The sequence below is a fragment of the Anas platyrhynchos genome, chromosome 33 (genome assembly GCF_047663525.1).
Source record: "Anas platyrhynchos isolate ZD024472 breed Pekin duck chromosome 33, IASCAAS_PekinDuck_T2T, whole genome shotgun sequence".
In the NCBI taxonomy this organism is placed as follows: Eukaryota; Metazoa; Chordata; class Aves; order Anseriformes; family Anatidae; genus Anas; species Anas platyrhynchos.
The window spans coordinates 298154-312346 of record NC_092618.1 but is presented as its reverse complement, the minus strand read 5'-3'; the positions used below and the strand labels follow the sequence as shown (position 1 = coordinate 312346).

Sequence of the window (14193 nt, the reverse complement as noted above, 5' to 3'; positions counted from 1 at the left end):
TCAAGGCATAACGCAATGTCAGGACGGAGATTTCCACTGCTGTGGTGCTGCTAGCCCCGCAGCAGTCCTCAAAAGAGCAATATATATTTTAATAGAACTAGGTTGTTGTCTCGTTATTCCAGCAGCTCCTTCAAAGTGACTCGGTGCCATGACGCTGAGCTAACTTGGAGGCCACCAAGGACGTCTTTTCCCTGGGCCCGGTGACTGCATGGTGCCTACTCAACCAGTGAAAGAGTCACAGAACCCTTGCGCTTGGAAAAGGGCCTTCAGCTCAAGTCCAAGCGTCAGCTAACACCACCAGGCCCACCACAAAACCACGGCCCTTAGCGCCAAGTCCACGCATTTCTTTAATAGCTCCAGGCCTGGGGACTCCACCAGTGCCCTGGGCAGCCGGTTCCACCCTTTCCATGAAGAAACTCTTCCTGACATCCCATCCTGTGAGTCCACCTGTGGTAGGTGCGCCCAGGTAGAAGAACTGCTCAGCCTCCTGGCAGAGCTTTGGGAGGAGGTGGGCAGGCTGAGGAGCACCAGGGAGTCGGAGAAGGTTGAACTGTACTCTGCCAGCCCTGGGACAGATGCGTCAGGCAGACACAGCAGAGGAAATGGAGGATCCCCTACCCTCTGGCCATCAGGCAGAAGGAGTGCATCTCAGTGACGAAGGGATGGAAGTTTAGATCTGCTCGGAGCAGCAGGCGAACCCTTCCTTGCCTACCTCACCTTCCTTTCAGGTGCCCTGAAACAACAGACTCTGGAACTAATGGACACACAAATGATGATGTGCATGAAGGTCCATCCAGGTTGGAGGGGTTTTCTAGGGCAAGTCAGCCTTCCCCAGTATCACGACCACCTCCATCAAGAAAAAGAGAAGGGTTACTGTCATAAGTGACTCCCTTCTGAGCAGAACAGAGGGCCGCATACGCCAACCTGACCCAACCCATGGAGAAGTCTGCTGCCTCCCAGGAGATCAGGGTAAAAGATGTTTCTAGAAAGCTCACTTTCCCTGTAAGGACCTCTGAGCATCATCCATTATTGTTCTGTCCCCGGGTTTTTCGGGGCCCGGTGGCAGTGCCGTCCCCTCTGTGTCCCCCTTGGCGCAAGTGACACCTCGGTGCTGGCCGGGCTGTGTGGCTGCCAGGTGGGAGTCACCTGGGGGGGGGGGGAGGGGCTCGGGAGGGAGATTGGGTCGGGGCCAGGCTCCGAGGGGCGTGGGGGGGCCGAGGGGGTGGCGTCCGGGAGTGCTCTGAGGGGTCTGGGGGTGCTCACAGGGCTCCTGAGGGGCCGGGAGGGGGCGAGGGGGGGTCTGGGGGTGCTCAGGGGTCTCCTGAGGGGTGGGGGGGTAATGGGGGGAGCCCTGAGGCGGTCTCCGGGGGCTTGGACAGGGTCTGGGGGTGCTCGGAGGGATCTGGGGTCGCTCAGAGGGCTCCTGAGGAACAGGGGGGGTAACGGGGGGAGCCCTGAGGGGGGGCTGTGGGGGTTTAGGGGGCTCCTGAGGTGCTCAGAGGGCTCCAGGGGTGCTGGGAGGGGTCTGGAGATGCTCAGGGGTCTCCTGAGGGGCTGGCGGGTAACGGTGGGAGCCCTGAGGAGGGCTACGGGGGCGCTTAGGGGGCTCTGGGGATGCTCGGAGGGGTTTGGGGGTACTCAGAGGGCTTCAGGGGTGGTCAAAGGGCTCCCAAGGGATGTGGGGGTGCAGGGGAGAGCCCTAAGGAGGGCTCTGGGGGGGCTCAGAGGGGTCTGGGGGTGCTCAGGGACCCCGTGCTACAGACCCATATCTGGAGCAGTTCTGGAAGAGCTGCTGCCTGTGGGAAGTCCACGCCGGATCAGTTCAGCAAGGACTGCATCCCGTGGGTGGGACCCCACAGCACAGGGGACGAGAGTGACCAAGGAGTGGCAGAGAAGAAGCACTGTAGACTGACCATAACCCCCGTTCCCCTGTTCCCCTGCGCCGCTCGGCGGGAGGAGGTGGAAGAGGGTGGATAGGGGGGAAGGTGCTTTTGGTTTCTTTCCTTTGTTTCTCACTTCTCTATTATCCTATATATATATATATATAGATATATATATATATATGATAATAAATAGATAGCTACATATATAGAACAGAAATATGAAATAAAAGTACTTAAATAATATGAAATAAAAGTACTTAAATATGTTTAAGAAAGATCAAATAAACAAATTTATTTAAAATATCTTAAAAGACCTATATATGAAATTTTATATACCTATATGAGATACTATTTACTAAGTTGTTTACAAATAACCGAACAGTGTGCAACAAAAGACTATGGAGAGTAAAAATTAAGTATGTTGAAGACTACTTGTCGGACCAGAAGGCTGAGATTTCTTTCTTAATTTCCTAGTAAGAAAAAAAAAGACAAAATAGCAGTCAGCACAAATGAAAGCTTAAGAACACTTTCTATTACTATAAAAATAAATAATTTGTAATACATGGTTAGTAATAGTTAGCAAACAGTGTGCTACCACCATCACAACGGCCTATTACCCCTTCTAGCTTCAGAGGCATCCTTATACATCCAAAATAGAGAGGAGGATATCAACTATATGGATCTCTCTCAGCAGTGGTTTCACAACAATTAGAAAGAAGAAACAGTTCCTGAGAAGCCACAACAAGCTCAAGTTAATTTCTGGACTTTGAATAATTACTCCTTAAGTTCTCTCTCTCTCCATACAGTAGAGCACGCTCCTGACTAACTTGTACAGTGCACTCTGAATAGGAGAGATTTGTTTGCCTATGCTAAAGGAAGAAATAGAAAACCAAGAAGGCTACTTAACTTTTAATACTTAAATTAAATGTTAAGTTACAAAAGTTCACAGGCCATGAGATTAGAAATAAACCCCTTCTCGAGCTAAAAGATCTCATTTTTTTTTTCAGGAGCGGCCTCCCTGAATCTAAATAATCCTCTCACAGGCAGAACAGAGTGTCCGTTCTAACTCTTTATCAGATGTGGAAAAAGAGATTGAGATGACCAGTGCCTAAAAAAAAGAGGCACTCTCTTTTTAAGGCAGACTGATCGGCACAACACATTTTATCTGTTCTCAAGCACAAGCAACTCTAAGATAAATGGGTTCAAGGATCTTCAATGTGAAGAGTGAATATCCAGCGTATACTGGGAACACCTGACTTGGACCATGGACGCCTCACGCAGATTTTGGAGGAGTTCGGACAACTCAGAAATCATCTTTTACAGGAAGAGACCAGAGAATTTGACTCAGTGTAGAACTGGCACAGGCAGAAATCTCCCCAATTACAGATGCTCAAGCGCATTAGTTAAAAAGAGATTAGAGTGTGACTAGAGAGAAGTCTCAAACTCTTGTTATATACTTAAATTTCTCTCCAGGGATGAACGACTGCTATCACCGTGTATGACTGGCTGTAGAGGGAGAGAGAGCGAGTGAAAGACTTAGAAAAGCACCTTCCCTTCGTAGTCCTCCCACTCCCAAAATGGTTCTTCAAGGAAAACTACTGACAGACTAAAGTTAACTGCTTTGAAAGGGCTGTGTGGGTGGACCCGTTGTCTTCAAGTTCAAGCTTTTTCCTGCAGAAACTGCCAACAATTATGCCAAATATAACAATGGTTTTGCAAGATGGATAAACGTCTTCCAGACTGAAAGGGAGAAGTCGTACTGTTGTTGTTGTCTGTGCACAGACACCTAAGCAGTAAAGAGCAATGCTAAACAACCACGATATCCCAGAACACACAAATACTGTGTAACAGTGACAGAAAGTGCTAGAATTCAAAACAAAAGTTACCTCCACCAAATCGGTTTTGTCGTAGTCTTCTCTATGGTTGTAAATACACTGATTAATGACGCCATATACTTTTTCCAGGTGATAAATGTCAAATCCCTTCGTTATCTCAGTGACAAAGCATAACAGTTTCTGAAGACAACAATGGAGCAAAACAACAACTTTAGAATAGTATAAGATCCTTTGAATACGCTCTATATGTTTTCAGAGGTTGAACAGTAACAATACAAGTGACAGCCTACTTTTTCTTACGCTATTAAATAAAATGTGACACTTCAGAGAACAGATTAAATATCCCATGAGATTTCAGCAGGGAAAATATGAGTTAATTTTTCATATTTCAGAGAAAGGAAAGGCTGAAATTTCGGACAATCTTTTACTACTAATCAATCACATCAATGGTTGCAATTGCAAGTCGACTGCTCCCAAAGCAGCAGGGAATGACACGATCCTCTTTGTAGGACAGCTGCTGCCACAGCGAAGCCACTGTTGCATTTCATTAGAGAAGCGTTGCAGCAGCGCGGGGCACTGTAAAAAGGCTGCAGATCTTGTAGATACAGCTGTGCCAGCTGGAAAAGGAAGCACCCTTAGGTGATTACCTTTACCCACGTGTGCCATGCCTACAACTCTGCTGGCAGAACAGGTTGCTCAAACGCCCAGAGCAAAGGTGGATTAGTTTGCTCAGTCCTACCTTTAAATTCAGGGGTGGGTAAATAGCAAAGTGACTGCTTGTAGCAATCACCTCTCTCTCACACAGTCATTTCTATTACCAAAGATGCAGAGATGATAATCTCTGGCACAGCAACAGTGACAAGCTAGTGGCAGCACCTTCTTCCACTGCCACAGCTGTCCATTACCTGTGTGAGCCTGCAAGCATGTAGCTTTAGGGAGCAGCCATACCAAATGGAAATACTACTGCCCCCTGGAAATAATGCTGCTTATCATCTTATCAGCAAACTCTGCCTCCCTCATGTATATATATATATACACACACACACAATATAAGAACTTCTAATACTGCACTTTCAAGGAATTTCAGAAAAGTAGTCACTTCTCCATGGCTAGCTAGTTTACGTCAACCTGCTAACTTCAGGTTTAAAATCATCACTGCAAGAAATAAAGATCCTTTTCAGGTTCTTAATACATCAAAGCATGAAAAAAAAATCCCCAAATAAAAGCCCTCAAACCCATCATTAAAATTACAAATCATTAAATGATATGCATAATAGTACTAGCAGGTTGTCAATGTGGTATTTTAAAATTCAGCAAGGCCTTTTATCTTAAAAATTAGGCAAAGAATCTATCTCCTAAACTACAGATGACCAGAAGCAAATGGTAGCCTACAGAAATCTACACGAAGTATGGAAACTAAACAGTCACAGTGCATTACAGGCTGAATTATTTCACTATCTATATGTCCTTCCAATTAATTGTTTTAATTGGCATTGGTTAACAATGGGCTTAATTTGCAATTTTACATGTCGCAGGAATATGTCCTATTTGAGCATCAAAAAAAAAGCTGAAATTAGACATACTTTGAGCTCATAGCGATCCACGATAACTATGTAGTCTGTCTCTGTAGGAACTTGTACAGGGTTCTCATCACTTATCTGTTGCTGGTCTTCTTCCCAAGAACGTTCAGGAGTCACTGCTTGAAATGCCCAGGAATCTGGAAGGACACAAATTTCTTCAGTCAGGTTTTCTGTTTATCTAGAATACAGTCTCAGTGAAGTATCCTGTACCTGCAAAACAGTCTCTCTCTACAAATACAGAGACAGAATTGTTATCGTCTGCACTGAGAAATACTTGGCTTCTCCCTTCTTTCCAGCTAAAGCCACTGCTCCATAAAAATTAGAAACTAAGACAAAAAAAAGCACACAAAAATACCCACAAACAAACAAAAAGCACTAACGAAAAGGTTAATAGTGGAAAAAAATAGTCATGTTGCCAATTCAGGTTAGGGAACACATCTTAGAATACAACATTAGGGCTTAAGTCTCCTATTCCACATGTTACTCTGGATCCACGCATCTTGAAGTGCTGCTTTTTCACCTAAGCTGCTCGTTATTGGAAAGCACCTCGTACAATAAAAGAGTGTCAGTGACTGCTGGCTTTCAGTTAGGTACCATTAGAAAAAAACAGACTTTAGAATCAAGAAACCAGCACCTACAGAAACATGTGGGCTTGGCTTGCACAATTAGAGGAGCAACATCATTACGGAATAAACTGTGTGATGATTTTTGAGAGCTGTAACAGAAAAAATAGAGTGAAATTGAAGGCTGAAGCTAATAAATAGTGCAATCCTCCTCAGCAAGAATAGGGTGCTAAAGGATCTGATGGACTTCTCCCTTACCATTTGAACTTGGATTTTCATTAGTTATAGTTCCCCATCTTGGTGTTGAATATCCACAAAGCTTAGCACTTTCCTTTTCAGTGTTAAGTTTAACTTGACATATGTCAGAAACATGTTTGTCCACAAACTCTTCTTCATCACTATCGTTTTGGTCATCTGTTGGTACTCTGTTCTCTTTATCGAATTGAGAACTCCTCTTTGCTGCAGCACGCGCACAGTTGTTCCTTCTGCGCTTTCTTTCTGACGCACCTACAAAGAGACAGCATAAAAAAAAAATAATCCAAAACATAACCAAAAGAATTCTTTCTTCAAAATCCATTATCTTCATCTTACTCAACTGACAAGGAAAACAAAGGAACTGAGCTACCACTGCCTATATCCCTACATATGCTGAGAAAAGAGTTGAAAGTTAATGGGGTCAGTTTGCTATTAAGATTAAAAACAAGCAAACAAACCACACACACAGCTACGGAATTTCATTCACTAAACAGTCACTTTCAGGATTTTAAATGCTGAGGATTCTTACTTTGGATGGGCAGTATTAATACAACGTGAGGTTATTTGATAAAGTCACTGTCTTACTACATGAACTAATACAGATGAACATCATAAAAGCCTCTGGAAATAAGCTCTCCTTCGAGTCTGGTATCAAGCTGAAGACTTCAAAAGCTGAATACCTGTTTGGAAGAGATTAATTAATGAGACAATTTTAAGGGAATATTCAAAGGAGAAAAAACGTGAAGACTTATACCTCGTACGCTTCCTGATTTGGTAAACCTTTTGTGAAAAAACAAACTTTGTGGTTTTGCCCAACATTCGTAGTATTCATATAGTATTGCAAAAGGATATGGGTGGAGTCCATGGCAAAATTCCCACTCTCACTAGTTAGACTTCCCTCCTTCAACTGGGAATCACAGTATGAGGTAGCTAAGATTTTAGCATTTGGGGAAGGGAGGGGTGGAGTGGGGGTAAAAATACCATTTTGCATAATTAAAAACTAGTTAAGTATTCAGAAACTGCCATCCACAACATTTTTTACCTCAAGAATTAGCAATTTAGGGGCGGCTAAATGTCAATTGGGCCATCAAAGTTGTTTTTGTTTGTTTGTTTGTTTTTTATATTGTAAACCAACTTTATTTGAACTTTAATTCATCACTATATTGAATGAATGTCCTCTGGATTTCTCTCTCACATTTTGAAGTAAATTTGAAAACAAAATACCTCTGGCATAAAGAGCCAGGCATCAGAGACACCTGTTGCGCCTCAAGAACAGAGAAGGTATGAATGACAAGAGCAGCTGAATAAAATGCAACTTACCATTAGAAATGGGTGTACTGGCATCTACAGGTGCCGCTGTCATCTCCTCATTTTCATTACTCTCTTCATCTGGTTTGTCGTCTTCAGTAGCAGGGTTCTGCTGTGGTGACTTGGAGTCGTCCCATGGAGCACACACTGGAGAGGTGCGACCTTGCAATAAAGAATAGATAACAAAGATCTTTGTCGTGCATTTTCAGTTACAAATGCAGAGACAAGTCTTAAAATCCTTAGCGTTAAAGCACGTACCTCTTTTCTCATGAGATTCTTTAATTTGTTCACAAAGTCGTCCAAACTCTGTATCTATTTCGTTCCTCACCATTGAATATGCAGTGTCTTGCAAAACATAGGCTCTGTGACGATCTGAAATTTTTACAGACTTTAACTGAATGTTGTCTACCAACCAATGAAACTGTTTTGATCACAGAAAAAAATTGCTTTCTTCATAGGTTGGTTCCGAAAGTTTATCTCAGTGAATATTTTCAGCATAACAACATAGAAGTTAATTAAAACAAAAGCACTAGTTCCTTGGGAACACTTATATCACAATTCCATACCCAAGTAGCAAAATGGTAAAATATTTACAATGTGGTAAGAGATGTTCTCTGTGGATGTCCAAAATCATCTAATCCATCTGAAGTCTACTGTCTGAACACAGCATTTATCCATCTATACGTTTGACCGATTTTTTAAACTAGGGCTAAAAAGCACATCCTCACCTGTAGATCTCTGATCCGGGTAGTACTCTAAGGCATTGTTACAGATTAGATCGATGTCCTTCAGATAGTCTCCTGCAGTGAGGTACTGGCGTGAGTCAATTTGAGTCAGAACTGTTGAAAGATCCATCGGCTCTTTAATCCTTGTGGCACAGTCAGGTACCTGCAGATCAAATACAAGCATTCAGAGGTTTTCTTAACCTTGCACACTGTCTACCAAATTATTCTGAAAACTTTAAATAAACGACTTCCTAAAAACTCTGAACATTTGCGATGCATCAGAAGATGCTGAAATTAACCAGTTTGCTTCTCAAAAATGGAAGGGCTCTTTCAACTGGCATTAGAGCTGCTAGGAGAGGACAACAAGAAGTAGGGCGGTCAGAAGCACGTGCATGGTAGAGAAGAAACACTGAGGGTGGGAGATTCATTTCACTTTGCTTCAGAAAATCACAACAGTGAAAGCTGAGTAAGCCATCCGACATTCTCTTTGTTGTCGACATTGAGGAAAAGGTGCATGAATTGCACCTGTGAAGTACCTATTGCAGGCATCTACTTTAGAATGAGATAACTGGGCCCAGAGGTGCTGAGTTCTTCCCTCAGACAGTAAGAGGAGCCTCATGACTAGTTCAGATGAGGACATACGTATCTGTCTAGATTTTTCACAGCTCAAGAACCTAGGAGAAAAGGGGAAGAAAAGCCAGTGGACGCCCACATGAAGAGGACTTTGCTGATCCGCAGGTATATTCAAGTTATATCTGCCTTTGAAACATACGCCCCTAGTTTAGGCTTATCTAATCAATTATGGAGAAAAAGGGATCTAAGCAGCCAATTGGAGGAAAAAGAAAACACACTGCACTTATGGTTGATTCCTATTGAGGAGTTCCAGATGAAACAGAGAACAGGATCTCAAAACTTACTTTTACAAACGGCTGCTCCTATTCCTGTTCCCACAGGTACTGACAGTCCAATAAAGGGCTTTAGACTTCATTAAAGTAGTCCTGTAAATACTGTTTGTAATTATAAGGAAAGATCTCTGTGCTTTTCAGTGCTGTGACATGCCTACATATCAAAGCCTTTTCACGAGCAAACTGTGTTGGCATTTGGACTGGCTTTTTAGAATGAAACCAGGGCTTTCAGCGAATAATCCAATAAGAGACATTTGAGAGTCAGCAGAAGTAAAAGCACTGCCTCTGCTTCTTGCAAAATCCTAATAGTGCAGCCCTAAAAACAAAGTTGAACCTTCCCCAAAACGCTGAGAAATACGAACACTGAGAAGTTACAGACACACACAGATCAGCACTAGGTTACCTTCTGTGGGTCAACGGGCTTTGCAAATTCCCTGAAACGTCTGTCAGTGGCAAGTCTGTGAGTAACGTCCCTCAAGAAAATTCTAAGTTCACGCAAGGTATCCTCCTCTTTCTCCTCCAGCATCCCTACTTCTTCCTCTTGTGGCTTCTGAGGCTCAGCTGGTGGTGCTACAGGCAGGACTTCCAATGTCTGATCAACTTCAATTAATCAGGAAAAATTAGCCAATTTACAGTACTCAAATTGAAGCATATGACAAATTACTGACAGAAAATGACCACCAAAGCAAATCCCAAAGAGCTAGTAACTTCGATAGGAAAGTTTTAGATGTACTCCTTATATCCTCCTCACCTGTTTTCTTTACAGGAGGCTTAGCCACTTGATTTAGAATTAGGTCCTCAAAAAAAGCTGCTCTCTCTGCCCTTCCAGGCAACTCAATATTGCACGCTTCTCCAAATTCCTTATTAAATAATTTTTGGATCTAAAGCAGAAGGAGGAAAGACATTTCAGATTTAAGGCCACAAAAACTCATCTTCTATTCCAAAAAGACGAGTACCTTTTAAAATTAATAATAACCTGAAGAACACAAACTGAAAAAAGTTATCTTCCTGGCCTTAAAAGACTACATTTTCACAGGCTGGCACGGCAAATTCAAATATCACCTTTAAGAATCACCTATAGAATTAAAGCTCGCTGAAGGGATTGTACGCTACACTGATAAAGTAATGGCTTTCACCACATCCAACATCGCTTCCTTTGTATTTACTTGCCTTGCTTCATCCCTTAGTTAGAACCTTTATGGCTATAGAGGGAAGAGAAAGGCTTCAGCAGACAAGTGAGGGCTTTTTGCTGAGTTTTTATTTCTCTACCAAAAGGTGTCTGAAGTAGCTAGTACCTCTACGTCTTCTTCCATTTTCCATTTCTAGTATTAAAAGGTAGGTAAGGAATTTCACTACTTATTTTAGAAGGAATTTAGAACCTGTACAAAACCTCTGTGGGAACTCAAGCACTTTCAAAGCAGTTGATAATAAACACGTCTAGGTAAGACCCGTTCTCTTCCCCCAATAACTGAGACAAAATAATCAGAACGAGAACAGCGTGTTCCTGTTTTGGGCACCTTCCCTTAATGTAAACTCTCAGAAGTCAATGAAGTTCTGCATGTACTTTTACTACAGTTTATTTAGGAATACAACTAGAATTCCATTCCAAAGTTACTTGAGCAGAAATTGGAACTCAGCTTTCCAGCTTGGAAAGCTTTGGCCTATATGAAGAAACAAACTGATTTTTTTTTTTTAATCAAAGTGTTTCAATTCTCTACTAAATTGCATTATTAGCAGTTTACCCAACATAGCATGGAATGGCAGACTGTCAGAAGAAATCTCTTCAGTAAAGACATCCTCTTGTCATTTCAAGCACTGCATATTCTTGACTGAACCACTTTGTAGCCACCGGAATTATTGTATTAATTTATTATTTGCATGCGTGAGAAGGGGGTGAAAGTCACTTGCTTGACTCAGAAAAAACTTTAAGCAGATGCTTTCACAGTATTCTTTTTCTCTAAGCAAATTTTAAGTGATTTGTTAGGGTGCCTGAGTAATAACAGCAGGCATTTAACAGCACAGCATTTTGATGCTGAAAGCATTCATAAATTACAAGAAACTGAAGAAATAGTAAGAAAAGTATTGAAAAATACCTCTTCTGGGAGCTCTGAGTGACGTACATCAGACGTAGCAAGCAGCAAAACTGGCGAAAATGCTGGAATGTTACGTAGTAGAGTTAGAAAAGTAAGTTTCAAGGCAGGTCCAGCGTTGTCCCACCATAAATGGATATCTGGGACATAAATTATGCTCGGTGCTGTCTTCTGAGCATTTCGGATCAGCTAGTGAAAAGGAAAGCTTGGGTAAGAAAACTAAAACACGGAGAATAACCTGTTAATACATAGCTACATAGCCATCTGACTGCCCCATGAAAGGAAACTATGTGAACAGAGTGGCAAGCATCCTTTCACATAAGGAATTTCTCTGGGCACCCTTTCAGATTATCAGTATTCGGAGAACTCTAGTCAGAAGATGGGAAGGATATATTCAGGCAGTGGCTAGACACCGTAGCTATATGGCCACGGCCACAATCATCGCATAACAAAGAAAGGAAATGTCCCTCTTATGGGACACATCAGTATTCAGTAGTGTAACATGTCTGTCCTTACTTGTATAGCTCTCAAATGTTTCCACTAAAGGTAAAAATATTTTAAGGTAGTGATGCCAAACAATAAAATGGATTTCCTGCCTAAAAGTAAAAACACCAAATCTGTTCATTTTTTCTAGTTAAAACCACATCAGCATGTTAATGCTTTTATTGCACACACTGCAACAGCACAAGTTGTGTATGTCCGTGTGAAAACAAAATAAACAGAAGCCCCAAACCTTGGTTGCCTTACTAATATAATTTAAAAGAAGGCTACAAAAAGTAGCCGACATGCAGTCTGGTACAGAGCCATCTACTGGGAGCACACAGTCTTAGGAGGCAATGAGAACTACTTTCTGGATCCCAGGGAGATGAGCAACATTTCTTTCCACAAAGAGATGTTCATTAGCAACACCGCCCAGCTTCCTGAGCTGCTAGCAACATCCTCACTGTGAAATTGGGTATGGAAAATGTGGACATGTACAACATCCAGATTGTTTGCGGTGCTGTCTAAAAGAAAAGGGGATTTTCAGACAGAAGCAAACATCCCAGCACATTAAAACAAGGCCACCTCCATTACCAATGAATTTTGCTCACCTTACTTGCAACTCGATTGATCCTCTACGTACAGTCAGTGAATCCGATGAGAATAAAAAGAAAAAAGGTACCTGTCTGCAGATTTCTTCTGGCGGTGCAACGTTTGTAAGCAGAACAGAAAGGTCCAGGGTGTGAACGGGAAACTTCTCCAAAGCGTGCAACACCGCGGGTGCCACGTAAGAAACCTGGCCGTACCCTTCTTTTCCTACTATTAGCAGACGGGGCCAGCATGATGTTGGTTCGCAGAAAGCACTCCTAGAACAAGAGTTAAGAAAACAAGCTTATAAATGAGGTGCTGAATAGACACACAGATGTTCCAAATACTTTTCCTATAGATTTTCTTTTCCCTCCCCAAATAATCCAAATGGCACATTAAATACATGTTCAGTCATTCCAATTGTTTCATCTTCTTCCCTTGTGTTTCCTATTCTTTACTAAACCAAGACTGCAAATTAATATCCCTGCAATCTTGCTTTACTACTAGGAAATAAATTTGCAATGAGCATTTGTTTCCCCACTACAATCAGGCTGTATCTTTGCTGGCTTAAATCAAAGATGCTAGAGACTTAGCCTTGCTCTAGAGGACAGAAAATCTTCTGGACAACACAGCAATAGAAACTGACAAAAATAACTGATCCAGCTGCGACAACATGATCTAACTTAACAACCGTGGGCTTGCATGACTTCCATACTAAAATACCACAAGATTAACACAACTTGGTGGCTTAACAAATACAGACACCATTCAAATTTTTCTCAAGGTGTTTTAACAAGCCATTTCTCAGTGTTCTTTCTACTACAAAATTCACTACTGGTTTAACAATCCTGGAAAACAGAAGGGCAAAAGGTGGCAACACAAACCCATAAAGTTGGGGTACTTTTAGCTAAAAGGACAGACAGGACATGTATGTGGTCTTGAGTCTTTCAAAGAATGCCATGGATTAAGTCAACGTGTTCTGGTAGTCTACGGATCACTTTGGCTTAGGAAGAGAAGCCTGGGCTTTTCAATTGGGTCATTCAGAGCAACTTCATTACAACTTTAGTCCCTTCACCCTTTCTTCTTGTGAATACCAAGCACCCCTTCTACACACTAACTTGATGTTACCCCTTCGTCTACCACCCCTCACACTTTTAACAGCTGGAACTGTTTACAAAGGCTCATCAGACCTGAGAATTTAAACATAACAGGGATCTGTCTTTCTTTACCTGCTGAAACAGAGGAGTTTTTTCTCTGGTCCGTCAGGCATTCCATCTTTGAATTCATCTCCAGAAACCAAGGATGCATCGTCATCACTGTCGAACATATCATCTTGTAAAATAGGATTTAAATGGTCTGAAAGGCAAAAGAGGTTTGTTAACTTCCCTGAATAGCCTTTGTCTCTTTCTCTTACATTAATACAGCTTCTAAATCAGTGCCAAAACCCTTTCTTCATTTGAGAGCACACACTGAAAGCTATTTCCTAGAGTTCATCCCACCACAGATCTAAGGAGATGGCACAAGGCCCTACAAAGCTGTACCAAGTCCCACTGATGTGTACGTATAAGGTACGCTACTCTTGGTGATTTTTTTCTCCCCCTTAGAATAAAGGAGCTTACGAACAATCTTTAGCAGAATTATAAAGAAGTGGATGCTGTGGTTATACCTTGCTGTCGGTCCTCCTTTAGCACTAGCTGTGCATGCGGGAAGATCTTCTGCACAACTTGTAAAATATTCGCTACTGATCTTTTAAAAAGTGGCTTGAAAATGGGTGATAGTACTTGTCCGGGTGAAGCCTCGATCCTGTTTGATGCCGGAACAACCTTCTTCAGAGCCATGAAAAAGTCCTTTGCTTTTATTTTAATAGAATTAACGTCTAGTTGCAATTTCTCCCTACTTGCATAAATCTGAGGATAGCATCGGTGCAGAGAGCACAGAGCAGCTTCAGTACATAAGGATTTGATATCTGCACCACAGTATC

General features: G+C 42.1%; 1 protein-coding gene across 3 annotated transcripts; it reads right to left on the bottom strand.

Moving 5' to 3' along the window:
• Positions 1–2172: 2172 nt before the first annotated feature.
• On the bottom strand, positions 2173–14189 carry LOC140000386 (ATPase family AAA domain-containing protein 2-like). Of its 3 annotated transcripts, XM_072030234.1 has the most exons (13): positions 13879–14189; positions 13442–13568; positions 12307–12490; positions 11148–11333; positions 9806–9935; positions 9458–9654; positions 8153–8312; positions 7683–7796; positions 7437–7586; positions 6120–6368; positions 5302–5435; positions 3770–3898; positions 2173–2353 (listed from the first exon to the last, which is right to left on the bottom strand). In XM_072030234.1, exons 1-13 carry the CDS (start codon positions 14048–14050, stop codon positions 2312–2314), a joined length of 1974 nt encoding a protein of 657 aa, XP_071886335.1. In that variant the 5' UTR covers positions 14051–14189; the 3' UTR covers positions 2173–2311. The 3 variants fall into 3 exon arrangements, with proteins under 3 accessions (XP_071886335.1, XP_071886334.1, XP_071886336.1); XM_072030233.1 differs by having other exon boundaries at positions 2186–3898; XM_072030235.1 differs by lacking the exons at positions 2173–2353; positions 3770–3898 and adding an exon at positions 5937–6013.
• Between the last annotated feature and the right edge of the window lie 4 nt (positions 14190–14193).